Source organism: Mchenga conophoros, linkage group LG6, assembly GCF_057382185.1.
Source record: "Mchenga conophoros isolate Kocher_MC1m ecotype Shallow Benthic linkage group LG6, M_conophoros_male_GT1.1, whole genome shotgun sequence".
NCBI classification, from domain to species: Eukaryota; Metazoa; Chordata; class Actinopteri; order Cichliformes; family Cichlidae; genus Mchenga; species Mchenga conophoros.
In genome coordinates, this window is record NC_140531.1 from 24,351,180 (window position 1) to 24,378,906 (window position 27,727).

Here is a 27,727-nt window from a genome sequence, read left to right on the forward strand (position 1 = left end):
AAGATGTTAGTTAAAAAACTGCAAGATAGTGTCTCCACGGATGGTACTCAGACTGGATTTTAGGGAATTGAGGACAAGTCAACAACTTGAATTTGCTAGGTTGCCCAAACCATTCCTAAAGTAGTTTTTTTTTTCCAGAGAGGCAGACAATAGTGTGGAAGGCTTCTGCAACAATGGAAGGGTCTACCACAATGTTTAAGTAGAGCCCACATAAATGTCAGGACCAGAAAACTGTCCAGCGTATGGCACTGTACTTCTGCCAGTTTGCCTTCATTTGCCAGTGGATTCTGGTAAAAGTGACACCTGGCTGTCCACATAATGTAGTATAATATAAACTATCACACCAAGCAACCTATTCCCATTGGTCAACCGTATACAAGCGTACACTGGGTAAGACACAGGGTCCACCATTTCCCAGCCCCAGTCAACGAACAGATTCAGACCCACAGAGTAATTGCTGCAAGGTCAACGTTTTAACTACTGCATCACTATGCTGCCAGATTTGTTCATCTATTATTCCCATATGGAAAAAGAAATAGAAAAAAAACCTCCTGAGTTTCCCATTACCTCAAATAGTAAATATTTATATTTTATATATAAGTATTTACACTTAAACCAATATACTGTGGACGAATGATGATACTGGTAATCATGCTTTCATATACAGGTATATTACGACCTGCAGGTAGGAAAGCCTTGTGTGTTTTTTGTAATGTGGAAAGTGTTCTGTTTTGACCCTATAGGTATGTGATTGCAGTGGCTGACCGAAGAGATGTATTTAAGGTGTCAGAAGAGGTGTCTTCAGCTGTGCCTGTCTGAAGTCTGTAATTAGAAACAGGTGAGAGGTGAACTATAAATGCATTTTAGCAGAACCCCATCTTCTGTCTACCACTTGTAATGCAAGCACTTTCACTGCAGATGATGTATAAAGTTATTTCCCCCCTGATTATTTTCCCTGATTATTTTAATTGTAAAGGGACAACCACAAAGCTACGGAGCTATTCAGTGATTAATCAGTGACCATCCTGTATGTCTCGTGGTTGTTAGGAAATGAGTCGGTTGTTAGGGAAGTAATCTGTGGTTAGGGGATGTCCAGGTGTCAGCAGGATGACAGAACCACTCATTTGGTCTGTGCGGCAGCTGGACGGGATGGGACAGAGGCACATCAAATAACCACAGCTGGAAGCAAACAGAGGAGAAAGTGAGTGTGAGGAGACGGGAGAGTGAAAAGAAGAAAAGAGAGCGGAGAGAGCAGCGGTGGAAAGTGGAAAACAGAGGAAAATGGAGACCAGTATGAGGTTTTAAAAAAACGAAATCTCGAACGTCACTATTTTGTCTTTGTGTCATTTGTACTTTGTGGTCAGCATACACACACACACATACACAATCACTTACACACCGACGAAAACATATTTTAAATAGTTACATACGGTTGATTGTCTGGAAAGCAATAGCCGTGTTTTTTTTAACAGATCTCAGCTAGTCTAAAATCTGCATGAGCTCATAGGTTTACTGCAGATTTAAACATATTTTGAATGTATTGTAACGTACTGCAAGGCACAGGGTGTTCCCCCCTCTGGGTCCTTTTATAAGATACAACTCAAAGAATTTAAAAAAAAAATGGTTATAATGCTGTTGAGAGCAAATTTTGTTACAGCAAATGGTTTTAACAGACAGCCCGGGACTGCCAAGGCCATGTCCAGCCAGCAAAGTTTCACATATAAGCATCAGTACATAATCATAACAGTCAGGCAACTAAATGTCATGAACAAAATCCTGGTGTAATTGCACGGAAACTTTTAAAAACAATAAGAAACATCATGTTAGCAGATGTGTGTAATATGCAGGTTGTGCATCCACGTCCTGCATTTGTTTTGGGATATATGCTGCTGTGTGCTGTCATTCAAGCAGATCTCTGCGTTAAGGAGCTGCTGTGTGAAGGTAAACATGTTGTAAGAGCTTGTAAAATGTAAGATTCTACAAGCTCTCACATTTTGCAAGATATTTACCTTCATACATATTTAGCTCCATACTGCTGTACCACCTCCAGCGAGTGTATAATGAGAGATCCTGTAGCAGCTATAAAGGTGTCACAACCAAAAACAGACATTGTGGTCCTAACAGCTTCTGTCTTGTACATCTAGTATCCTCTGACAGATTCTTGGAGGTTCCCAGAATGCCTGTGTCATTAGTCCATGGCTGCTGGGTGTTCACTGCAGGGGACTGGCGTCTTAGACCTGGATGGTTGCCAGAGAGGGTTGAAGTAAAGAAAAAGAGGGGCATGTATGTCCGTGTTTAGATGTACAACATGTGTATGTAGGTGCATGCTATCATAAAGGTTGTGCTGCACTTTGCCTCACTGTCTCCAGTCAGAGGGCTCGTGCTAAACACTCAATAGGAGAGATGTAAAGCTTTGCAGAATAACAGATTTTCGTTCTCACTCAACCTCTTTAAACAGTGGCCCGATTGGCTGTGTACAACAGACATTGCATCACTGCACTTTATCCACACATATGTGTCTCATATATCTTTTTAGAGTCCACACATAAACATGAGCGCATACACAATCACAAAGAAGGGGGCTCTCAGAGAAGTTGGGAAAGTTTTGATCCTGGCAATTTCACACCCATGTTGTGAACAGCTGCAGGGTCAATCGAAGGACAGTCTGTGGGGGGGGGAAAGGTTTTTCAGGTCTGAAATGTTGTCACTCCATTCAGCAACACAGGTAAGACATGTTTTTATCTGCCCCCTACCTCCCGAAGTGGCTCTGTGTCATAGGTTTTGATAGACCTGACTCTCATTGCTCCAATCTACGCAACATGAAACGGTGGAACTAGGCAAGCTTCACTACATTGTGTGTTTACAGGGCAAAAACAGTCCTCTTCCCAGAACTAAAACATTCAGCCAAGGTAATATATTACACCCATATGTGTTTGGACTCCTCCAAATCATTCATGTTCATCCAAAATATTAGCCAAAACTCTCAAACTGAAGACCTTGGGAGTGTGTGACAGTGGGGTTTTGAATGCAGGCCAGTGAATATACAGTAATGTTAAAAGCGATCTGATCATTAAAGGACAGAGCAACATGGTAGTAAACTGAGTCATGATAAGATGGCAAAATAATGCATGTGAATCATTTATTCAGGGAATTTAAATCACCAGGGAACAATGCCACTCAGTGCGTGTGTGTGTTTGATTTTCAGTCCATCCTCTAGCAGTTTGCTGTGGGCTTTTGTTCTTTTTCCCCCAAAGAATTTCTAAAGGTGTTTCCCATCATCACTAAAATATAATAAAAACAATAACTCAAAACATAACAAGCCTTATACAGCAAAAAACAAAAAGTGGGTGGAGAAGCAAGAAGTATGCCTCTCTAAAGCCCCACAATCCTGCATGATGATTCAAAGGGAGCAATATTGTCTTTGGACAAGCGTTAGGATACGCTACAGGAGTCTGTCCATTTTTCTCTCTCACAAACACACGCTCTCTGTGAGCTGTCACAGAATTCATACCAAAGAGTAAAGGAGGTGAAATCCACTTAAAAGGACACCTACATTTGTAACGTTCTCTCAGCACGTCTCTTTACATCCTTCCCAAACTGTCCTTTTTCCCTCCCACCCCATAAGCCAACCCCAACTCTCAAACGCACACTCCCCTCATTACAGATGTGTGTCTATGTGAGTGTGTGAGATTGTCCTCCTCTCTCAGTCTCTTCATGGCTGGATTGTGGCAGCAGCCCTGCTATCTGGGGCAGGGTCGAGTTCTGGCTCTGCTGCACTTGATCTGTCTTCTCTCCCCAGCCACAGGTGCTCTTCCTTGGGATAACACAGGTGGCTCGTCCCCTCTGGAGGTAAGACGCCCACACTTTCATTGGGGGGGGGGTATAGAGTATGAGCTACAAGGGGAAGGCATGGCATGCTAAGTTATATCCTTACTTTGTAATATAGATCGTGCTTGTTCTGATGCAAAATGCAAGTAACAATCTTTTAAGATTGGGGAGGCAGGAGTGGGACTGAGTTTGCCCTCGGGGAGGTGGGGGTGGGGGGGTGTCCTGTTTGTTTTAGATCATCTCTGTTTGTTCCACTCAGGCTGAGAGTAATCACTAACAGACTGAGTAATATCAGACTGTAAATAAAATTTCAAATGCGAAGAACCAGAGAAAATGTTAAAAGAGAGATGGCAGGAACGGAGCAGATGAGCCAAACTCATTTGCAAAATAGAGATCTGCACTGTGGAAGATTGGAGAGGAAGACCAGAAAGATTCCCCAATTCAAACCAACTGTTGGACCGAGTGAGCTATGGGATTTCCAGGAAGAGGAGGGAGAGCAAGATACACGAGTGAAAATGAGAGAAAAAGAACAGTAATGTGATCCAGCGGAATCTGTGATTATACTGTTGAAAATAATTCGGGTGATGCTGAAACTATGGTAAAGAGAGTAAGCAGAAAGTGTCTGAACATGTACAAAGGTGCAGTGTTGTGGCTTTGTTTGCATAAAACATGTGCCAGTGTATCTGTTGGCAGCAGTTTGAGGTGGTGAAGGGGAATTTTTCTCGGACTTTCCTTCACGTTGGCTACCATAAGATTGCAGAGATTCCTGCAGGAGCATGCAACATCAGCATCCAGGAGACCAAAAAGAGCCCAAATTATCTGGGTACACACACACACACACACACACACACACACACACACACACACACACACACATAACCATATCTAATAGCACAAGTATTTCCAGAATGACAAGCACCAATGCAGTAAACAATCGTGGGGATTTTCCAGCTCTGCTCAGCCAACGTGGTGTCTCCATCATCAACGGAAACTGGCTAATCAATAGACCCGGGATCTACGTTGCTCTGGGAACATATCTGACATATCGACGACCCAATGAGATCCGGTCTCGTAATGGAGAGTCCATCACTGCACCGGGGCCGCTGACTGAGGACCTGCACGTCTATGTGAGATGGAAAATGAAAAACACTGATCTGACAAAGTTGCCCATAAAAATTAAAAACAATTTGAGCTTCATTATGAGATACGAGGTTATAAAAGTGCAAATTTAGTTTCTTTATATGTCTGACAAATTATCAGAATTAAAAGTAGCAAATAAATATACCTTCCAAGGAGTCCTATTAAGATTTGCAAATACAAATAGTATAAAAAATACTACTTATTGGATGCCATTCATCTTTTTTTCTTTCTTTTTCACAGCTGATTTACCAACAACCATTTCCTACTGTGCAATATGAATACAGCATGCCTTTAAACCGATACCTAGCTCCTGAGCCCGGTACACCTTCTGCTGTTCTTCCCCTGGGTGAGTAAACTCACTAACATGCATAAGCACACAAGCTGTATTTGAGTTACTCAGTATGGCCACAGCGTCAGTATCTCATTATCAGGACTATGGTTTACCCTCAGACAGCATGTGCCCTTTTTTGGCTTCTCTTTGTGTTTGGTTAAGATCGCACTGCAGGGTGACACCGTTTCGTATCGTTTTCAGCAAAACTGTTCATTTGATCATTTGATTAGGGTTTAATTGACATTTTTGATACAGGTCAAACTTTCTCCTGGCAAAGAGCCCTTTGCCACACACTGAGACAAGATAAGCTGTCACTTATGCCAGATTTGGCCTCAGGCCTCACCTGGCCATGAAACCACCTGAAAATGTGACAGGGTATCAAAATGTCTGTAATTCCTGAACAGTTGATGCAATATTTTCTTAAACCCCGTGAACCAAAGCTGAAAGCCTACACTATTCACATCTTGTTTGATTTAAAACCCACTGTGGTGATGTACAGGGGCAAAATTATGAGCATTGTTTCATTTTATAAATATTTACAGTATGCAGTAAAGCCCCCTTGCACTTGTTGGTTTGACAGCTGTAACCAGATTAAAACTAAGAATAAGGTCATTTTCTGTATATTTTTCAAAATTTGGTTTTAGTTAGTTTTGCAACTACAGTCTTTTTACATCTTTTTCTAGTGTCCAGTTTTTGTTTTTATTTCAGTGAACTAAAGTGTTTCGTTCACACCCAGCTTTAGTTTTAGTCTAGTGTTTGTCCACTGTAATAGCCTACATACAAATTCACACAGTCCTTAAAACAGATCTTAGTAGCCATAATTAATAAAACCACCGGTGTGGCAGCCTTATGGTTGTACTTGTTACATTTTAAGTTATATTATATTTTAAGTTAGCCCACTTCTTCTCTGGCACATGGAACCTCTAAACTCTAACTTTCTTGTAGCTGAGACAGTAGATTTCTCCTATCCAGATGATGATGGCAAGACCAAACAAAGCATCATCAAGGAGGCATGGCATCCCAACCAGGTTCCCTCTTACCCTACTGTGAACTCTGAGTCTCATGTCACCTACACCTGGATGAAAAACGGGCACACAGAGTGCAGCACAACCTGTGGCACTGGTAAGAAGTTAGTTCATAGTTCTCAAATCTTAATCTGATAGTGCTAACAGTATCTACACCTGGGGCCATCGGGAATGGCAAGTTGTAAAGACAAGAAAAGCATATAATAATAGCTTACACAATCAAAGATGGCCACAGTGGGCAGCTCTGCATGTCTGATTTGGCAGATATTATCTCAGGGATTTGTATGTTCTCCCGGGATGAAACCAGGGGTCTCTCACTTGTTTGGTAAATATGTAAACTACTACACCATAGAGCCACTAAAATAAAGAAATCAAGTCGCTAGCTGAAACAGTCTCTAGGACAATGGGCTTCTACATTACTGTGCATAAGCACACATATATTTCACTCTCCTATTTAATTTTTCCCCCTGGGTGTTTGTCTGTGTTTTTGCCAGGCAAGCGTCAGGTGGTCCTGGAGTGTGTTGAGAAGGATTCCCAGACGGCTGTTCCCGCTGACTTTTGTCACCCTGCCATTGAAACAACAAAGTGGGAAGAAGACTGCAACATACAGCCCTGTCCTGCATAGTGAGCAACACCCACAGACACCTGATGTCCTATTCTGCTAGATGTGGCTAATGCACAGACTGAGCTGCATATAAACTACACATGACGCACACAGTATTACTTCCACATGGTGCTGTGACTCTCGGGGTGAACCCTGATCACTTGCACACGTCCTAGCCATAAGTCGGCCAGTAAGTCGCACTAAATCTCTTTGGTGTGGCTTCATTTTTCATGTCGTGCGGTAAATACCACTCTGCTTTACTGCTGCCAAGATGTTAGGACATTAACTTTATGTTTGGTTGTGGGTCTGTCAGATATTTTGCCCACAGTCTCAGTGATCCATGATTGCTGTCATCATGAAATATATGTTTATGTTTTTACTTGGAATGTGGCAGAAACAGAGGGCTATAAAACCAAGACATGAGTAGTAAGAAAAGTAAAGACTTCTGAATTTGTGCAGCACTTTTTGGGCTCCAGCGATAGCCTTTTGTATGATCTGTTTTTCTCTAAAAACAAACACTAACGAGTAACCTTTAAGATGGTGGGGAAGTGGTCACACAAAATTTTAATTTATACAGCGCTGAATCACAATAACAGTCCCCTCAAGGCACTTTATATATTGTAAGGTAAAAAATTTATAGTGACATGAGAGAAAACCCCAGCAATCAACTTCCTATGAGCAAGCACTTGGCAACAGTGGTAAGGAAAAACTCCCTGTTAACAGGAAGAAACCTCCAGCAGAACCAGGCTCATGGAGTGGCTGGTTGGGGGTAAAGGGGAGGAAGATACGCTGTGGAAAAGAGGAACTTAGTAGTTGTGGTCACCAAGAAGACAGAGCTAGGGCAAAGGCAATTTGGTGAAGGTCTTTAGTAAACTTATGCATCAACATTAAAGCACATCATGTCTCTATTCTCTTGGCTAACAGCTGGGACGTAGGTGAGTGGTCAGAGTGCAGTAGAAGGTGTGGACCTGGGACCCAGCATCGCCAGGTCATCTGCCGCCAAGTCACCGACGTTCACGCCAGTGGGACAGAAACTTCAGTTACTGTGAAGTCAGAGATGTGCGGTTCATCTGACATGCCAGTGACCCAGTCTACGTGCCAGCTGAAAATCTGCAGTCAGTGGGATATACGATCAGAGTGGAGCCCTGTGAGAAAACACACATTTCATGAATACTTATGAACAGCTGTAGTATGAGGAGTGTAATTTTATCAGTCGTGGGGGAAGTCTTAAGGTATTTAAGTAATCCAGACAAGTCTCCACTGCTGCTACGTCCTCAGCTCTCTAGAGGAAAAGCGGAGCAATGACAATCATCTAGTATGTGTGGAGAAGGCTGAGGCACAGTTAAAATGTTTTACAACACAAAACACCATAAAAAATGGAAAGAAACAGAAAAAAATGCCAGAACCAACCAAGTGTGGTACATGTGATGTTCGTTTTACTCTAGACTATAGCTAGCCCAGTCTCTAGAGTAGGAAAACCACCCAAAATGGTAATATAACAACTTACAGACCCCCCCCCCCCAAAAAAAGAACAGGACTTCTTAAGGTACGTTTAATTTTAACACACATACCAGCCAACATATAACATGTTATTTTTGCAACAAACATAGAAAACTAGCCAGACAGCTAAAGTCACAGCTGCCTCTTTTAAGCCAGCTGTTGCAATTAGCTGGAGCCTGACTAGAGCACAGGACTGAAGCTTTGAATCAATCAGCAGTGGTGGTGGGCAGGCTGAAGAGCAGGTGCAGAGACCAATCAGGAGAAGTAGAGCATGTGAAACAATTAAATCATACAAGCTGTAAAGAGTGGAAGACCCAAAGGAGTAAAAATAAAAGCACTACCACTAACCAGCAAAGTATAACTAGCTGACAACATTGTGTGTAATGTGTATCTTGTGCCATTCATTTCAGCAATACAGCCATGAATGGGCATTTAGGAAGACAAACATGCATAACTCACAATCTATAGCTGCAGCAAAGGAATTTACATGTCACTGAATAAAAGGAACTCAGTAATTTTCATGAGAAACAAATCTAGATCTCTCATCTTCTCCTCTAGTGTTCAGTACCATGTGGAGTTGGCCAGCGCACCAGGGAGGTGGTGTGTGTGAGCAACCAGGGCGATGTGGATGATGATCAGGAGTGTAACATGAACCTGAAGCCAGACACTATAGAGAACTGTGACATGGGACTTTGTGCACGCAGCTGGTTCACCTCTATCTGGAGCCAGCGGGTAATATTGAAACTGTTTGTGTTAGATATTGTGTTTGAGGAGACTGTGACAGGACGTGCAAATAAAATAATGTTACATTTCAAAATGGGACCAAATAAAATGAAATGTGTGTGTGATGCTCCTTAGTGCTCTGCAGAGTGTGGTAGAGGCAGTCGAACCAGGTCTGTAGTATGCCTGATGGATCATGTGACAAATCTGCCTTTGGATAGCTGTGAAGGGGAACGCCCGCCAGAAGTGACATCATGTGATTCAGGGCCATGCCAAAATCGTCTGGAGTGGTACACAGGACCTTGGAGTCAGGTTATTCACACACACACACACACACACACACACACACACACACACACACACACACACACACACATCATTGCAAACTGTGCAAACAACATCCATTTGAAGACTCACTTATGTGTGTGGGTAACTTAAGTGTTCTGCAGAGTGTGGGAATGGCACACAGACCCGAAGTGTGGCTTGCATTTTAAACAGCGATGGTCAAATGGAAGTTGTGGACCAGTTAAAATGTTCCAGTCTTTCGAAGCCAATCACATCTCAGCCCTGCAGACTGAAGCCATGTGGTGTCCAGTGGTATGTTACGGAGTGGAGTGCGGTAAGTGTACCAAACGTCTAAATCAGTTCTGGCAGCTCCAGATTCAGCATCTTTTATCCAATATATCCACTATTCCTCCTCTGCACACATCCAAACCATCTCAGCCTTGTCTCTCTGACTTTGTCTCCAAACTGCTCAACATGACCTGCCCCTATTATATAATACTTTCTAATTCTGTCAATTCTGGTCACTCCCAATTAAAATCTCACCATCCTCAGTTATATCACCTAAACCTCGGCCTTCTGTCTTTTTGTCATTGCAGCTATCCTTTTGTCACAAATCATCCCTGACATTCATCTTTACCCACTCCACCCTGCCTGCCCTCTTTTCTTCACCTCTCTTATACTCTTTCCTTTGCATGGGATGTTTAATCTCATTTACGTTGACTAACTCTACTCCTTGCAGCTTCACTGTATCCCCTTTAATGTCTTTAAGTCATAGACCACTCTACATTTTTACTGAGACTTTTCCTCATTAAAGATCTGCAGTTATCCCAAGGACAAGATTTCTTTTTTTTAGTGCAACAGGAGACCATTAAAATGCATTTTTCAGTATCTAAAAACATGTGTTTTTTTTAAAAAACAAAACTGAACCAATTTGTGACAAACTGGTTAGTTTGTGTGTAATCTGTCTTCGTCCTATGACCTCAGTGTTCACGGACCTGTAATGCTGGCTTCCGTGTGCGCGAGGTCCGTTGTCTTGCTGACAACATCGTCCCAAGCGATCGCTGTGATCCCAGTTTTATCCTGGAGAGTCGAGAAGAATGCAACAAACAGCCTTGTGTAGCTGAAATAGGTAAGCATGCCAAGCAGTGTTATACGATAGCAGTTCAGCTGCATACTGAACGGTCAGTGTTAGACCCCTTACATCACAGAGAGGTCAGACGATGAAGATGCTGATCCAGATCCAACTGCCTCAAACAAAAAGAACTCGAACTCGCTTAATGTGGTCCATATACAGTACATTTGATTCTTTTGTCTTGGCGTCTTGTAGGATGATTAAATTAGTCCCACCTCTTCTATCAAGGTTAGCCAGTTTAGTAGTTGCTCCAAGCAGATGACTGCACTAAACAACAGACAGAAAATACAATTATTTAAAATATCTTTACCCTTCCCCCCCCCCTCTTTTCCTTCACAGATCCATTATGCAGTGATAAGTATCATAACTGCATGGTGGTGGTTCAAGCCAGACTGTGTGTTTACTCATATTACAGAAGTGTCTGCTGTGCGTCCTGCTCTCGTGCCCAGGAAACACACCCCAACTCTTTTCAAAACAATCACATACGCAGGTGATGCTGCAGTGAAACTCAAGGAACAAAAAGCTCTGTGATGACATCAACTTACTGTTGAAGACAATGAAGCTTTAAAATTGGGATGCCTGAAACTTTTTTGTCCTCACAACAACACACAGACAAACACACATGCTCTTTCATAGGACGTTCACAATTTTTAAATCTGCAGTCCAAGTGTAACATTAAAGTGGACACATTCAGTGTTTACTTGTATATTTATTCTTAATAAAGTTTCTGTAACTTCTGGTATTCTACTGCTTTGTTCACTTTTTATTAAAGAAATATTACAAAATTAAAGAATATATTAAATAATATATAAAAGTTTAAAGAAACATTATTAAAAAAACTGATCAAATATACCTGCTTTCTATCAAATGTATTCACTTTGTAATAGCTGTTCCCGGTTTAGGTCTGTGACTGGTTGATATCATTAGAGTTAAGTTGTCTCGATAAATAAGGAGCCAGCTGTGACATGATCAGGTGTGAAATGAAGCGCCAGCATGAAAGGACCGCGCAGGCCATCGTTACCTTTTTTTTTTTTTTTACTGATCTAATGCTGCTGCACGGCAAAATGTTTGTGCCCAATTCTGGAACCACTGACGAGTTTAGCCATTGAAGGGTCTATAGCAAGAAATTAATCTACAACTGGCAGATTTTGCTCAACATGATTTTCTTTTAACTAAAATGTCCTTAACGTCTGTTAGTAATACTACATAATAATGGCTACATTGAAACATGCTAAATTAGTGGTGGTAACTTTTCATTTTCATAAAGATGGGGTTCTTAATGGTGACGCTCTCTGTGCAAAAGGTTTTGGTAGTTGTACTTTATTTTTGCAGCATGTTGTAGTTCTTATATAGTTTTTTCCCCCTTGTGTTTTCTCCACATGCTTAGGTATCTAATTGACTATCTTAGTTGTCACATCGTCACCCATTCTTTATTTATGTCATACTGTTTTGAACTGGCAGTGTGAAGGGATCTAAACAGAATCCATCCATCCGTCCATCCATTCGCTTCCGCTTATCCTTTTCAGGGTCGCGGGGGGCGCTGGAGCCTATCCCAGCTGTCATAGGGCGTAAACAGAATCCTTAAAACCTAATCGTGATTCCAAAGCCTAACAGTGTGAAAATATTTAAACTGTAACACAGGATCTCAGATAACTTTGCAAGACCTCAGTTTAACTGGAAACTGTTATTTTAGATGGAGTAATGCCTAAGGTTTTTACCATGATGCATTAATGTGGAAGATAAGTAGGTTGAGGTGGACTTTTAATATAAAGTTATGCCTCATATTTTAGAATCTCAGTCTCAGTTACATGCCTTAATTAAAATATCTGTGCCACACCATAACCAATAAATAATGTGGAGTGAAAGTAATGGAGGTGTGAAGTAGAACTACGAGGGAACTCGAGTACATTACATTTGCACTAGAGTAACTAATACTTAAACTGTTACATTTCTGCACTAGTGCAAAGAGCAGACCACAGACTGTTAGCTGAATGCTTAATACTTCAAAGATCTCATCAACCCATTTCTGTATGTGAAAGCAATTTTGTAACTCCAATTTCAATGAAAGAGAAAAAGGTGGACATGTTCTTACTACACATTTAATCTTTGCAATACTCTTTTTCAGCCAAGAGATCACATTAGCTTTGTATCCATTTAAGATAGTAAGACCATTTCTTTAATGGGACAGCTGGGCTGACAGCATGTAAAAGGCTGTAATTCAATCGCATGAACTTCAAGCACAAAAAGAGACATTAAATGAACACTAGTGACAAATGCACATTGCATTCTCAGTTTCTTACAAAACAAATTAAATGTAGCACAGGGATCAAAACTCTTGCATACCCACTCTCCCACTTTTTTTTAGCTATACATATTTATTAGCAATGTTCCCAAGGTGCTCCAGGGTCTTTCGGTGTCCGTGGATGCAAGACTGCACCAGTAAGTCCATGCTTGCAGGCTGTTGAGGATGTGTGACAGGAAAACACTTTCAGATTGAGCCTAGGCCTTTGGCATTGAAGGATGCAAGGTCCACATTCACCAAAAAAAAAAAAGTCTTTACTAAATTGCTCGGACACCAGTACCCCAAAAACATTCAAGGCTCTATCCATGCTGATAAACTTTATCCCATAATAATATATAGATATATATTTATATGAACAGAAATGTAGCCACATGTCCTTTTTTTTTTTTTTTTGCCATTTTCTGCTCTTAATAGGTTTTTTGTTTGTTTTTGCTTTGTCCTTGGCATAAGGGGACCAGACAGTTGGATGTTAACGTTACCGTTTCTATGATAAACTCTCTAAAAACACAAGTTAGCTTACCTGATCCCTACCCTACCTCACCCCCATCCCAACCCCTTATTGTCCAAAACTTGAACAATCACCATTTATACAAGTCAGTTCTGAAAATACTATGGCAAGTGACAGTTTCCACCTCAATGTCATTGTGAACAACAAAGAAAAATATATATAGTTCACTCCTCGTTCGATTTGTTCAGCTTATCAAATGCAATAACTGGTCTGTTATTCTTTGTTGCATCGTACCAACATTCACGGATTTTCAATAATGTAGAAGTTGTACAAAGACATAAATACAGTAGGATACAATACAGTAAAAAATACAAAATAAAGTTGATATAGATTTTTTTCCTTAAATGATAATTTACCAGAGGCAAACCCAGAAATGGATCTTTGACACTAGACAAAAACACCCCCTGAGGTCAAATGATAAAATAATAACCACGTCTCAAAGCTAACTCCCAGATAACTCACTACTTTGTCATTTATACATAGTGTGCTATGTACAGGACTTATAGGCAAAATGTGGGGGTCCTGTGTGGCACAAAGTTAACATGTTTTATGCAAGTGCACTAGTTTGGGTTTTACTTACTAGCGAGACATTAAGCTAAGGAAAACGTGAAGGCACAATTATCTGAGGGAGAGCATACCTCAGGAATCAAACAACAGTTGTGGTGTCAAGAGTCAGATTGAAAAAAAGGAGAACCACGGGAGGAAATAAAAGTGTACAGTTTAAAGGTATGGTTCAGGGTCTTAGAAGGACGAGGCAGTGAATCAAGTTAAGGCCAAATTACTTAAGATCGTCCAATCAGAACGCTCCAACAGTAAAGACGATGTTAGACCTGACAAATCAGAGATTTGAAATACAACATTAGTTTAAAACCAGAACTCTTCTATATTTTGTCATAGCCTGGCTCGCTACACAGGAATTCTTTCCTCAAAGTTAAGTCAATTATATTAAACAAGGCTTTTTTTGCTGTTATTTCAGAAATTGTTATTATGCACAATAATGTATAAATGTATGTTACAAGAATATACATGGGCTTCAGTCTATAATATCTCAGTAAGGAGTACATCCAAGCATTCAGATTGCGGACTTTGGCTTTTAAAAGTTAGTCTACATATGCACAAATATGAAACTCACATAGAAAATGCACCATAGAAAAAATTAACATGGGAACCCCCCCCCCAAAACAACATGGAAATGGACTAAATGGCTCACACACTGATCTGTCACACAAACTCTCTCAAAGAGAACCAAGAAAAAACAAAAAGAAATGTTTTCAAGTTTCACCTTTTCATACCCCACACATTTTATCTGCAGTCACAGATTTGTTCAGAGTTGAGAAGAGACAAGAAATACAAAAAGGACCAAAGATTCGGGTTTGGAGGGCTTTTAGGGGTAAGGTTCAAGTTTGTCATTTCTCATGTGCAAGTCAATATAAAAATGCTACTCGTACACTGCTTTTGTCGACAACACAGGTTCGGGGCAGGCCAAACCCCCTGTAGTTTGCTAAATTTTTTAAAAAGGGGCTTGGAAATTGGCAGGCCAGCTTGCTCGTCAATGCAGTTTCCACTGCACTGAATTTTCTTCTCCAGCTCTTTGCCTTCTCAGTTTATCAACTCGTGGGAAGAAGGAAGAGCAACTGTGGGAGTCTGCCATCTTGTGCCTCTTCTCTGTTATGTCTGACGAGTCATCTCCTTTATGTACTCAGAATCGCCACTCCTCACTCTCATTCCTATGACTTCTGCTTAGATTGACTGTTCTGTTCATCTAATTACCCTCCGTATGTCTCTCACTCGCTGTCAGTCTCTAGCTCTGAGTCAGACCACTGCACTGGGCTCAGCTTCCCATTCCGCTGGGCATACTCAATGATTGCTGTGTAGCAGAAATAGTACTGATCCCAGGTCTGGATGCTGAAAGCCCTCTGTGTACGCATCCGCCGCACCGTCTGACAGACATCTACTGTGCCAACATCCTCCAGCTGGGACAGGCAGATGTCCAGTGTGCAGAATGTGCCTAAACAGCCATGAGGGATGAATATCGAGAAGTTACACTTAAAAGAACTCAATTAAAAAGGTTTTTGTTGGACACAAGACAACAGATTAAAACCTAAAAATAAATGCAAAAGTTAGGACTACAGCTCAGCAGAAGGGAAGAGGTAATTCAAGTAAAAGTCATTGTCTAAATAATACAAGGCAAAACGACCTGCATACACAATACCTTACATTTGTTTACCAGATTCACATTTGGTGGGATTTTAATTTTGTATATCAACTGCATGAATTACAATTAGGAAGGCAAGGCAGTGGCACTGATATATAAAGACACAAAAGTGGCTCACACACTGGTGAGGTACTTTTAAAATAACAGGCTGAAGATTGACCAACATGTCCTCCCACTTCAGCTGGCTGCAGGGATTTCCTTTAACTTAAAGAGAAGCCTTTTACACAGTATCAGCCCTCTGAGCTAAACAGGCACTGTAAAAAAATACTTAAGTGTTATGGGACAGATGCAGATTGCTTTACTGTCTTCTGTGCTTTAAACTTAATAACCAATTTCTTGGGCTATTTAAAGGTTAGCTACCATTTATTTAAAGTGGCACCGGCTCCAGGTTCAAATAGTAAAGTAAAACTCTCAGATGAGATTACTTTAAGATGCATAAGAGCGCTATAAATCTATATTTAAAGTATTTAAATCAGATGACGACATCTTTACTAGGATGTGTGCAACTATTCAACTACACAACTAATCATCCCTAGTGTTACTAGTCGGTACCAGACGTGCTAGTAGTGTAATCTAATTGTAAACATTTGAATTGATGCCCAGTGCTGGTAAATTGCTATGTACTAAATGTTATGCAGCCATCTGCCACCAGATGGAGCATCAATATTGAGAAAGACCATAAATATGTTGCTCTAGGTCTGATCTTTTGTTAACACTCTTATTCTTTTAAAAGCAAAAGAATGAGATTGTAGATACAAGCAGCAAAAATGATCTTTAAGGGTGGATGGGCTGTCCCTTAGCGATAGGGTGACGAGTTCAGTCATTCAGGAGGGGCTCAAATTAGAGCCGCAACTCTAACTTGAAAGGTTTATTTTCAGTGTTTTTCCCTCTTCCTTGTCTATTTGGAATACAATGTTCAATGTTGATAATGTTAGGTGCTGCACAGTTAAGCAAGATATATTATTGAAGAACGGGATTAATGATGTCAATGTTTTAATGGTTATCCATTGAAGGGTTCTCAGATTTAACTTGATATCTGAGTGTTTCTTAGTTTTAGATTAGTCAATTTTTTCCCCCTTAATTGGTCGATTAAGAAATTAGCTGCCAAGAGCATCCATAGTTTTTACCTGTACGGCCAATGCCAGCACTGCAATGCACAACCACAGGGGGGCCCCCTGGAGGCCCTCTCCAGGTGGATCCCAAGGTCTGGACTGCAGCTTCCCTCCTTTGCAGAACATGTTCACGGAAGTCCAACATAGCAGAAGCACTCTTGGGCACTCCGAAGTCCGGCCAGCTGACATAGAGGTAGTGGCACACTTCCCGCCTCTCTCCAGACTAAAAGGTCAGACGGTTTCACAGGAGAGCAGATAAAGAGAGAAGATAGTCACTTCTTTCTTGTGAGTTGGCATGTTTAAGCCGTTTTGGAAAATAAGATATGGTGATTTCTACAGTTTCTACTGACAAAGCATTCTCACAATTTAAAGAAACTCTTTAGAAACTCTTAATTGACAAATGAAACTCCTATCTCAGTTTTTCATCTCAAAAGACTTAAACTGAGTTAAAGAAATGTAAACTACACGTGTGCTCTACCTGTGTGTTGTACAGTTCAAGATGGGAAAGTTTGAAGTCCTGAAACACTTGGATGTGTGTATTCCTGACCAAGAAGTATCCATGCTGTTCAGTCCTGCCCTCCTCAAGAGGCCAGTATTGTCCACATTTGACACGTCCACGCTCCACCACCCTGAGAGACACAGTAAATCCATTTTCATCTCATTCACAACACATCAATAATGTGCCATCATTTGTAAAAATCCTTACATTAAAGTTTACATCAGCAATCCAAACTGGAGTCTCACCTGGTGGTCATTACAATGATAAGTACCATCTGTTCCCAAACCATCCTCCAGAAGTCAGCAAAGGTTTTTGGCAAAGGACCTGAGGGACACAAGATGATAATAACGACACATTTTATTTTAGGCGTCTTTCAAAACACTAAAGCTCAACTTACACAGAAGAGTTTAAAAAATGGTAACCAAGGAAGTATCAATGACAATAAAACTATTTTACAATATATAAGCTAATTAAGAACAGAGGGTTCATGTGACAGTTAAAGGTGAATATGCCAGTTTAAAGAAGAGAGTTTTGAGGGGAAATTTTAAAGTGGATTAATGCCAATATTACAGATGTCTGAGAGGGAGTTCCAGAGGCACGGTGCAGGATCTGAGAGTAGAAGAGAGGTACTGCAAAGCAAGTTTATGGAACAGCTTAAAAGGTGAGGAGCAGAATCTTGATGAATAAAAGACAAATTTAAATGTGATTTTGTCAATGAAGTTTTACTAAATGACTTATGGAGGGAGTTCTGGTTATGATATGACCACTAGCAATTGGGACCAGATAACATTTGTGGATGGACTTGATAGAGAAACAAAAAAGAAAGACGTTACAGTAATCAATGAGGAACATAAACAAGGAATGATACTGGTTGTGAGCAGAGGGAAGTTTCAAACTAAAAAGGGAACGAAAGTGAGGGAAACGGGAGGAGGAAAATTACAGGAAGTGTTAGTGATCAGCTGCTGGTAAATCTAGTCCATTTTGACATTTTAAAAATAACATCAAAGAATTACAGTAAGAGGGTGGGTAAGGATGAGGCAGCAGAGCCAGGTTATTATGTTCCTGACCATTCAGAAAAGGGTCCTTTGCTCCCTTGACCTGAGCTGATTAGTAGGGGTGCAATGATACACAAAATTCACGGTTCGGTTCGGTTCAATACTTTGGTGTCACGGTTCGATATTTTTTCGATACAAAAAAAAAATGTTCATGCCTTTTTAATTTGTCATTTATTAAAATTGTAAATATATATATTTTAACACAAAAGTACAGTTTTTAAATTTAACCCTAACCCTTGTGCGTGTTGTTTTTTAGCTCGTCATATTGCAGCCACAGAAATTCTTTTGTCCATGAAACCATAAAGCTGCACTTTCTTTTTGCCTTATAGTCTGATTTGTCATAACTTCTCCGTTTTGTGGTAAGCTTTTCTTTGGCTGTCACTTCTTCACCCTGACCTGTCTTATTTGGCTCAGCAGAACTAAAATATATATCTGTCTGTGAAGGTTCTCAATCATCCAGGTCATCATAGTGAAATATATATCCTGCCGCACTCACATAAGCTCAGCGATTCTCTGCGCGATCAACCTCTCACATGTTTAAGCTGCGGGAGATTTCACTTGTCATGTTTGCATAGTAAGCTAACAATTAATAAGACGATGTCAGAGGAATTGGTGCACAAATTATCATCACTCACAGATCAGTGCTGTCGCTCTCTATACACAGTTCGCGCGATTGCAAAGTGAAAGCAAAAAAACAAGCGCAAATTCAAACACGATTTCAATATGTCACATATTGACAGTGGCTCACCCAATGACATAATTACCCAGCTACATTTCTGAAAGAATGCAAAAGCATTGACATATATTTTTCCTTCCTACAATAGCCCGACAGGCAGGGCAGAGATAGCCCGGGACGTCGGGCTAGCGATATTGCGAGCCCTGTATCTGATTGAGGAATCACTCATCTTTGGAAAAGAGAGTTTATTACAGAGAAATGTCTCTTTCCAAAATAAAAGCTATACTATCCGCTTCTTCTGGGCTATATTCTCAGCAGCATATTAAACATATCAGGTCTCCATAAGGAGAATCCTGTGCTAACAGCTGTCTAAATGACTCGGCTAAAGTTTGTAGCATGCATGCTTGTTGTTTTTGTCTTTGCACTAGGATGATGTCGGTGTAAATGTGCAGTCATATTCGTTGTGTTCCCACTAGTGCTTTCAGGTTAATCTCGTTGAAATAACCTTAACGCCACAACACGGCAAATACAGAGGGGCTAGACGGCCAACACGTTAACGAGCTAACTGCGCTAACACACTAGCTCCCACCCATGTAATTGAGCATTGCATGGCACATCCAACATACTGTTTTACTTTAGTCCATGACTCGCTTACCTTCAGGGTCATACGTCACATGAAAACCAAAATAATTCCAAACGCCAGATCTGAATGAGGGTGGGGAGGTCCACTTCTGTCTCGCTAGCTTGCCCTGCGCTCTTCCTTCTGACCATGCTGTCTGTGTTGAGTGCTCAGTGAATCTGCGTTCGACTACTCCGCCTAGGCTGCACTCTCGAGCCTAGGCAGAGTAGTCAAATGCAGATTCACTGAGCGCTCAACACAGACAGCATCGTCAGAAGGAAAGTTGATAAAATAAATTACAAATTTTGTATTGTTCTTTTTTTTTCTCCCCTTTGGTTTTCTTTCTTTCTCTCCCCCTCTTTCTTTCATTCTTTCCCCCTGTCCTATCCCACAGTCATGTCTGTCCTGTTTGCAACTGAAAATAAAATAAATTCATAATTATAATAAAGGTCAATCAAATGGACCAATATGATGATCCACTTAAAATAAATCCTCTTGGCATCTTTCTTGGCCTCAAGACAACAATTCTGATGGCTATAGATCCAAACGGGACACAAAAAAAAAATTGAAAAAAAAAAATTGAAAAAAAAAAATTGAAAAAAATTGTATTGTTCGATACATATGCGTACCGAACCGAAAGCACTGTATCGAACGGTTCAATATCGATACGAATATCGTTGCACCCCTACTGATTAGATCTGTGTACCAAGTAGATTTTTCTGTAGATAGCGTGCATCCTTCTAATGAAGAATGTGGTTATTGTACATTTCTTTGTGAACAACAAAATCCAACTCTTTTGTAGTGGTGTTCCAAGAGATAGGTTTTTTGCTACCACTTTGCATAATTCAGAAGTAAACCATGATGGGGAGAAAAACAACCTATGTTTTTAAAGCAAGAGCATCTAAAAGTCCAAGAAGACCATCGGGGGTAGGTTAAGAGTTTATGGTGGGAAGGCTGTCAATGACACCCGAAAGACTATTTAATGCCCTTAAAATGAAGTGACATGTTGAACATTTGTCTTGGATAGAGTTAAATAGCCATTAAAAGATAATCAGTCAAAAGCTATCTTAGTAAAATGTAAAGTCCAGCATGAGAACATTACCCATCCTCTTCTGCTTATCCTTATTGATATTGTATGATATTATCCATATGGAAATTTTACACTGACTACTGATAGAGACTGCTGTATTTTAATATACATACAGATAATATCCATACTAAAATCTCCCAGCAGTCAACGTGAAATTTCGCTGGGATGAATACATCTCTGACAGACAGACATACTTCCAGGTAGAAATGTAATAGCGACAGAGAGTCGGAAAGGTAAAACCACAGCTGTAGGAGCTAAGCGGCTATGTACTAAAGAACTGCTGTTGATGGATTAAGTATGACGGACTGGGAAGTCCGAGCAAGCACAAACCATACAAACAGCTTGGCAAGTCACATTATTGGTGGTGATGAAACAGAGTACGGCTCTAGACTAAAAGAGGTGAGAAGTGGGAGCAAAGCTGGCATATGTAAAAGATAAATCTGTCAATGCGGCCAGCTGAGATTCCAAAATAATGAAAGTCAGTAAAGTGAAAGACTGATCAGTTGCAGTCAGTAGAGATCAGACAAAACAATAAAAGAATAAAGAGAGCAACAGCGATAATAGCTCATGTACTATTTATAGTATTATCCATACTGTAGTTCTTTACACAGTATGGAGAACTACAGTATTGCTCAAAAGGGTTGAGGCACTTTGGATCTTCACACTCCATTCAATCTCACAATCCCATTAGAGGCATTTGACGTACATCACGACCAGAACATAATAAACAAATATCTGAAGGAGTCATGCAGTTTTCCAGTTAAAGCACTTAGAATTACATTCATTGAAAGATAAGAGCTGTTCAAGGAATCATCTCATTATATCATAAAAATATGCAAAACTACAAGCAATAAAGAGTAAAGCAGGAACTTATGTGAACAGCTTCTCACCCTGAGTAGCGATGTAGGCGTTGCTCCTCTTGTACCCATCCATGAAACTAGCATTAATGTAATCTGATGTCTGCAAAACACAGCAGAGCGATTCACCGTTCAGTTATTTTGCCTTGGATAAGAAGATGCTACACATTACAGTTTAAAAAAAAAAAGTGTGCATAACCTTAATTGTAGTAAATAATTCTACACTTAGACCACTGTCTAAAAAAAGAACAAAACAAACAACAACAACAACAAAAACTGAAAAAACAAACAAACCCCAAAACACAGATACACCTGTATTCAAAACATTTTGAATACACAGACTGGGCCAACATTCAATGTCTTAAATTAATAAGATACTTTCAGCTGCCGATGATAAACATGAATTTCATCTCAGCTAAATGCTAATGCAATCTTCACTAATTCCCAGAGATAAACAATAATATTGTATTAGTATCGTACTTATAATTTATTGATTGAAATGTATCTACAGATGAATTATTACCTCATCCTCATCATTAGAGAGTGGGCACAGTCGCACTCGTGACTGGTCGAGGCAGAGAACATCACTGTACCTGTTCTTGACCTGATTGGACAATTTCCTGCAAAGATGAGTCTAATGTGAGGCTACATAACAAACTGAAGCTCTGGCTGATATTATACATTTAATTCAGACACACAAAATATAAGAGCTTGACAAGTCTTACTTAGAGTAGTCAAAGGTGCCTGCAGGAGGCTCCTTGCGGATCTCCTCATACTCTTGATAGATCCCTCTCTTCTTCTTCCTCTTCACATACTCCACCAGGTCATGCACCGTCATGGCTCCCTGCTCTGGCATGTGAACAGACACCTCCATGCAGTGGTTCTCATCATCAGGACCCCAAGATGAGGACAGCGGTGGGGATTTTGAGGAAGGCTGGTTGGGTGGACGAGGCTGAGATTTCTGAGGCAACGGAGGCACTCCTTCCTCCTCACCCTCCTCATACTCCTCCTCTATACCCTCACTGCCACTCACCACAGCCCCATCAGTTTTCTTTGAGAGGGGTGTATCAGGGGGAGTGTCTGATTGGGGAGGAGCTTGGCAGCCACTACCATTAATGTTAGCATTGGCGCTGGAGCCAATGACAGCCATGTTGGCTCCGCTCACTGCTGAGCCATTCCAGTGTTGGTGGTTCACTTGCGATTTGTCCACAGCAGAATTTGGACTATGTTGGTGCTGGCCTTGGCCTCGAGTCCTGCTCTCCACAACACAGTGGTTGTGTGGGTTTGCGTTGCTGTCATCATAGCAGTTAGAGTTAGCCACAGCTATCTCAGGACCTATTTGTGTATTTATATGGGCGTGGGACAGTGTTGCATCTACACTTGTGTTGCTATTCTCTAAGCTATAAGAGCGCAACAGGCTTCCCACGCAGTCATGTTCTTTTGTGTCACCCTGAACAATGTTTGTGTTTACATTAACACAGGATTGAATCCAAGCCACGTGGTTATACTGGGATGTCCCACCCAGGTGTTCAGGGAGGGAGGAAACTGGGATATGACTTGCCAACTCATGAGCTTTCACTGTGCAGACCTGGTGAGGAGAAAAACAAAAGTAAGTATTAAATAATGAACAACAAACATCTTATACATGATGCAAATTCTTGATGAAACTAAGAGACACACCCTTTCTCTCAGCTTCTCGCGTACAAAGAGGCGAAGAACCGCGAAAGGTGCTCGAAACCAAAGAGGTGAGGACACAATGAAGACACATTTTAGACGAGCTGGAAAGGCCCCCTGCAAAATGAAAATATTTTTATTATATATTATATAATATATAATTATTTTTCACTATAAAAATATAATGAAATATTAAAAAAAAAAAAAAAAAAACAAGGCGAAAAGCATTTTTGAATTCCAAGATCATCAAACACAACGTGAGAAAAAAAAATGCTCCTTATATTTACCTTGAGCAAATTGAGAATCTTGACACAGAGCTCATAGTCAAAATTTCCATAACTGGAGTTGGTCATGTCGTAAATAAATATGAGCCCATCCCTTTGAGTTTGAACACTATAAAGAAATGAAGATCTTTACAGTTAAAGAGCAAAATAAATGTGCTTAAAAATACACTTTTATCTATTATAATTCCTGTGTTTCATTTAGTTATTTTATATTTCTAAAGGTACTTTCAACTGATCCTTTCAACTGATCCTTTATTCAAATCAATCACTAAAGCAAGAGATTTTTATGTTGGATGCTCTTCCTGACACAACCCTCCCATTTATGTGGGCTTAAGATCGGCATATGAAATAGACTAGCTTGTGACAGACTGTGTTTATACCTCCTCCTGGTCTTCAATCAGGGACTTTTCATGTTACGCTAATGATTAACCCATTTATCGATATTTCTATCTTTATGAATTAACATCAGAGCACAGGGGATGAACTGTTGTACCAGATCAAAATAACACGATAAAGTGTCATAGGAAACTGTTTATTTATGGTTCACGCTTTACCTCTCTATGGCTTTGTCTAGCTGGTAGATGATGGCCTGGAGAACAGCTTTATGGGTGGTGAGGTCTGGTCGATGAAGTCGAGCGGTGAAGAGTGCTACAGCAGCACCTTTTGCGTCTCGGCCAGGCTGGGAAAAATATTAACAGATCACCATGTTGCACCACTGCAAATCAATTTATCGAAAATAAAAACTTTACTTCATTTCTATTCATAGAAATACAAAAATAAGCTTACATGAGCCCTGTGACATGCACATACAGAAACACACAAAACTCTTTTTTAACGACCAGCACCACCTTGCATAATTTTCTGTGTATTCTTGGGTGTTAATTCAAAATGATAAGCTACAGTTCCTTTTATGTTAAGTGACTTATCATTGCTTTATCACTCACCAGGACTGTAAATTTGCCACTCAGCAGCTCAGAGCGTAGGGGCTCCTCGTCAGGGTTGATATTGATTATGCCCTCTTTGATTCTTGTGTTCTAATTTTCATACATGAAGATAGACACAGGAGAGACAGGGGAAAGTCATAAGCTTATAGATGACTTAGTATGTATACAAACACTTAACAGTATTCAGTTGTTAGTCTGTGTATTACAAAAGCCAGTTTATTAACTTGCAACTCAAGGGTTGTTTTTGGTTTTTAAACAGAACTCAATTATTCCACTAAAGTGCTAGCATGTATTAGATTAACATACATTTTTATATACACTGTATTATACAAGTATGTTCAGGGCATTGTGATTCATAGGTGTGTGAGAAGTAAAAAGCATTTAAAGACATACAAAAAAGTGCAGTATGAATGTGTTAATTAGTGAATGCTGGTTATGGTGCAAAAGCTCTCTTAGCGCTCTGCTTGAGTGCGATACAAGTACCACTCCAGTTCATTTTTTTTTAACTTTAACAGATAATAGATAACTATTTAAGCGTCAATAATTACATGTTATAACTATAATTATATTTTAATGTTTAACATTGAGAGATGTAATAACCTGTGAACTAACTTGTGGTTTTTTCCCCCCCCAACAGAAACCCTGTCATTAGATATACTTATAGGGCATTAACACTATGCATTTGAAAGATTTCCTGCATTTACAAACAAGCCTATGATTATTTTTAAGGATTATTATATTTTATATCTAAACACCACTTAAGAAATCATTACAAATTCAATGTGTGATATTTACCTGAAAAATTGGAACTATTTTGCACAAATTAAGCCCGATGGGGTTCGCGTGACGACAGAAGGTAAACAGATGTTGCTGTCACTAGTTGAAACAATGCCATACCTTGTATGCTTGGAAAAGATCGATGGCTCTGGAGACGTCAAACTTGCGGGCCATAAGAAACTTAACAGCTGTAGGTTGAGAGACGAGCCCAGCGCTGTGAGGCTGCTCCCTGCTCCGCACCTCACTCAGGAACTCCTCTACAGCCTGAAAAGACACGGGAAAAGATGGGCACACGTTAAGAAAATAAAAAAGAGAGATTGTGTGTAAAACTTTATATGGCTTTGAAAGATATCCATAAAAAACAAAAGATAATATGGGAATGATTGCTGACATGACAAGAAAAGTACACAATTTTGTCAAAGATTAAATATTGTGAAGTGTGCGCTACTGGAAGATACTATCAACAAAAGCACTCATGTGCCAAGAGACAACAGTCAGCTTGTTTGCTCCAAGTACTCTGCATCCATCCTCCAAATTTGAATGCACCAGGAGAAAAGTATAAAAATGGGGACAACAATTAACTTTTCAGCTATACACAAAGAAGCTTTATATATGTGCACAAATAAGGACAAAGAAATGTACATCCATTGTAAACATGATTCAAAATACCGTGTTTCTCCACCGGGTGTTTTTTGGCAAACGTAACCCATCCAAATGCTTAAGCACCTTGTCTCATAATGAAATTTGTTATTAATTGTAGCCCTAAACAAAAGAGATGCTCATCCAACATGTGGCACTATCCATGTGAAAATGTCAGTGCAGGGTTTTCTTTGTTTTGTTTAAATGGCTCGTGGGATTTTGGAGAATGACTAAACACATGAGTCTGTTACATTATTTAATAGAAATGTATGCATTTTCCCTTTTTACAAAGAAAATAATTTGATAAAAATGTCTTTATTATACTTTTTTTATGAAACCATAAGTAACAAAACTGTTTTTTTCTGGTGTTTTTACTGCCTCTGTATATATCTTTTTCCTATGCAGAAAATAGATGAATTATAACAAATAACTATATAATTGATGCATACTGGAAATTAACCAGAATGCAGACTTTCATTTTTTCTAATCCAAGACTAATATTTGGAAAAATGTGTGCATTTCCTGGCACAGTCTTAATTATATGCCAAAAAGATGCAAGGTCTTGACTGGCAAAAAATATACTTATATACAAAGTATTAACACATCAAGAGAATTATCACTGTGGGCCTAAATTTTTAAGTGGGACAAAAACTATTGAAAAACTCATTATTTAGGGGGCATATTTAAATTACATGACCACATAATTAATCTAGTACCCAATAACGGTACATCAACACCAGGATGATCGCTTTCCCTTGGTTGAGATGTAATCCAAGACGACAAACACGAGCAGCCAAAATCTACAAACGTTAGTGGTGCGGGCAGTTAGTTGACAGACGTTACTGTGTGCGCGAAAGTGATTAGCTATCAACAGATAAGATCTGCAAATCTGGGGAGCATCCAAAGTATGCCCTTTAACTTTGCTCAATGATCCGTTAACCTTGTCATAAGTAGATGAAGATCAGGCCAGAAGCTGTAATATAATGCTGTAATCAGAAACGCAGAATGACATTTCATGTTTGTCATTTATCTCAGGCCCACCCCTTTTACTAGAAAGTGATTGCAACAACAATGAGGATCATTTCTATGAATTGTCCACAGTAAATCCGTTAGACGAGATATTGCTAGTTCGTTGGCTCGTAGCAAAACACTCGTCCAAAGTCGCGGTTTTGGTCATTTTTAACCGTGTCATGGTATAAAATGACAATAAATAATAAAGACAACAATCGATTTATCTTTTTTAACCTTAATGCTCAGCCCGAAATCATTTATAAAGACTGGTAAGACTGCAGTCTAGGAAATTCCCTGCAAGTCAACAATAGCCACTGCCATTAGCTAGCGGCTAGGTTGCATGTGGTAGCTGGACGGCTAACGAAAGCCATTAAGTGACTACAAGCTCTATGAGTAGGGCCAACTGTAAAGAATTGTGGGTCGCTGGTTAATTTACTTTAGACTCATGAACATATCGATGTGGTCCGCATAATGCCTAGTTATCAGGAAGTGAGCATTCAAGGCAGACTGCCGGTAAAATGATACCTTCCACTACTAGCAAACGCCATCGCGCTAACACACATGCTAACTACTGTCAGTCACACCGGAGTCGGTCGACAGGAGGCTTGTGAACGGGCCGGGGCTGTTTACTACACCGCCCCGTTCCCAGAAATAACCGCACGACAGAATCTGATTTTTTTAAAAACCTCCTTTAGAGAAGAAACTGAGGGTGGCGACTGTACACAATGACTACTACAAGAAAACGAAAAAGGAAAAAAAAAATCACGAAGAGACTCTTACCAGCTGCTCCTGAGTTGTCAGGGCTTCCGCCATGTTGAAGCCTCCGCAACGTCGCAGCGGGCGCGCCCACTAGCCGCTCGCTCACGCCATGCAGCCAGAGATAGACTTCTAAGCCCCGCC

The 27,727-nt window shown here is 40.2% G+C and overlaps 2 protein-coding genes across 2 annotated transcripts; one reads left to right on the forward strand and one right to left on the reverse strand.

Annotated features, from left to right (window-relative positions):
* The first annotated feature begins 1,883 nt into the window (after positions 1-1,883).
* LOC146572655 (thrombospondin type-1 domain-containing protein 4-like) lies at positions 1,884-11,224 on the forward strand. Its single transcript, XM_085278496.1, has 13 exons — positions 1,884-1,941; positions 3,665-3,849; positions 4,522-4,651; positions 4,780-4,955; positions 5,209-5,314; positions 6,245-6,421; positions 6,819-6,948; positions 7,853-8,075; positions 8,987-9,160; positions 9,287-9,460; positions 9,588-9,767; positions 10,418-10,562; positions 10,905-11,224. The coding sequence occupies exons 1-13, from the start codon at positions 1,884-1,886 to the stop codon at positions 11,057-11,059; spliced, it is 2,013 nt and encodes a 670-aa protein (XP_085134622.1). The 3' UTR covers positions 11,060-11,224.
* A 1,420-nt stretch (positions 11,225-12,644) lies between these two features.
* On the reverse strand, positions 12,645-27,695 carry ptpn9b (protein tyrosine phosphatase non-receptor type 9b). Its single transcript, XM_085276954.1, has 13 exons — positions 27,608-27,695; positions 25,298-25,441; positions 24,401-24,490; positions 24,011-24,135; positions 23,460-23,565; positions 23,179-23,289; positions 22,224-23,086; positions 22,022-22,118; positions 21,532-21,601; positions 17,447-17,525; positions 17,181-17,331; positions 16,718-16,925; positions 12,645-15,383 (listed from the first exon to the last, which is right to left on the reverse strand). The coding sequence occupies exons 1-13, from the start codon at positions 27,638-27,640 to the stop codon at positions 15,160-15,162; spliced, it is 2,301 nt and encodes a 766-aa protein (XP_085133080.1). The 5' UTR covers positions 27,641-27,695; the 3' UTR covers positions 12,645-15,159.
* Between the last annotated feature and the right edge of the window lie 32 nt (positions 27,696-27,727).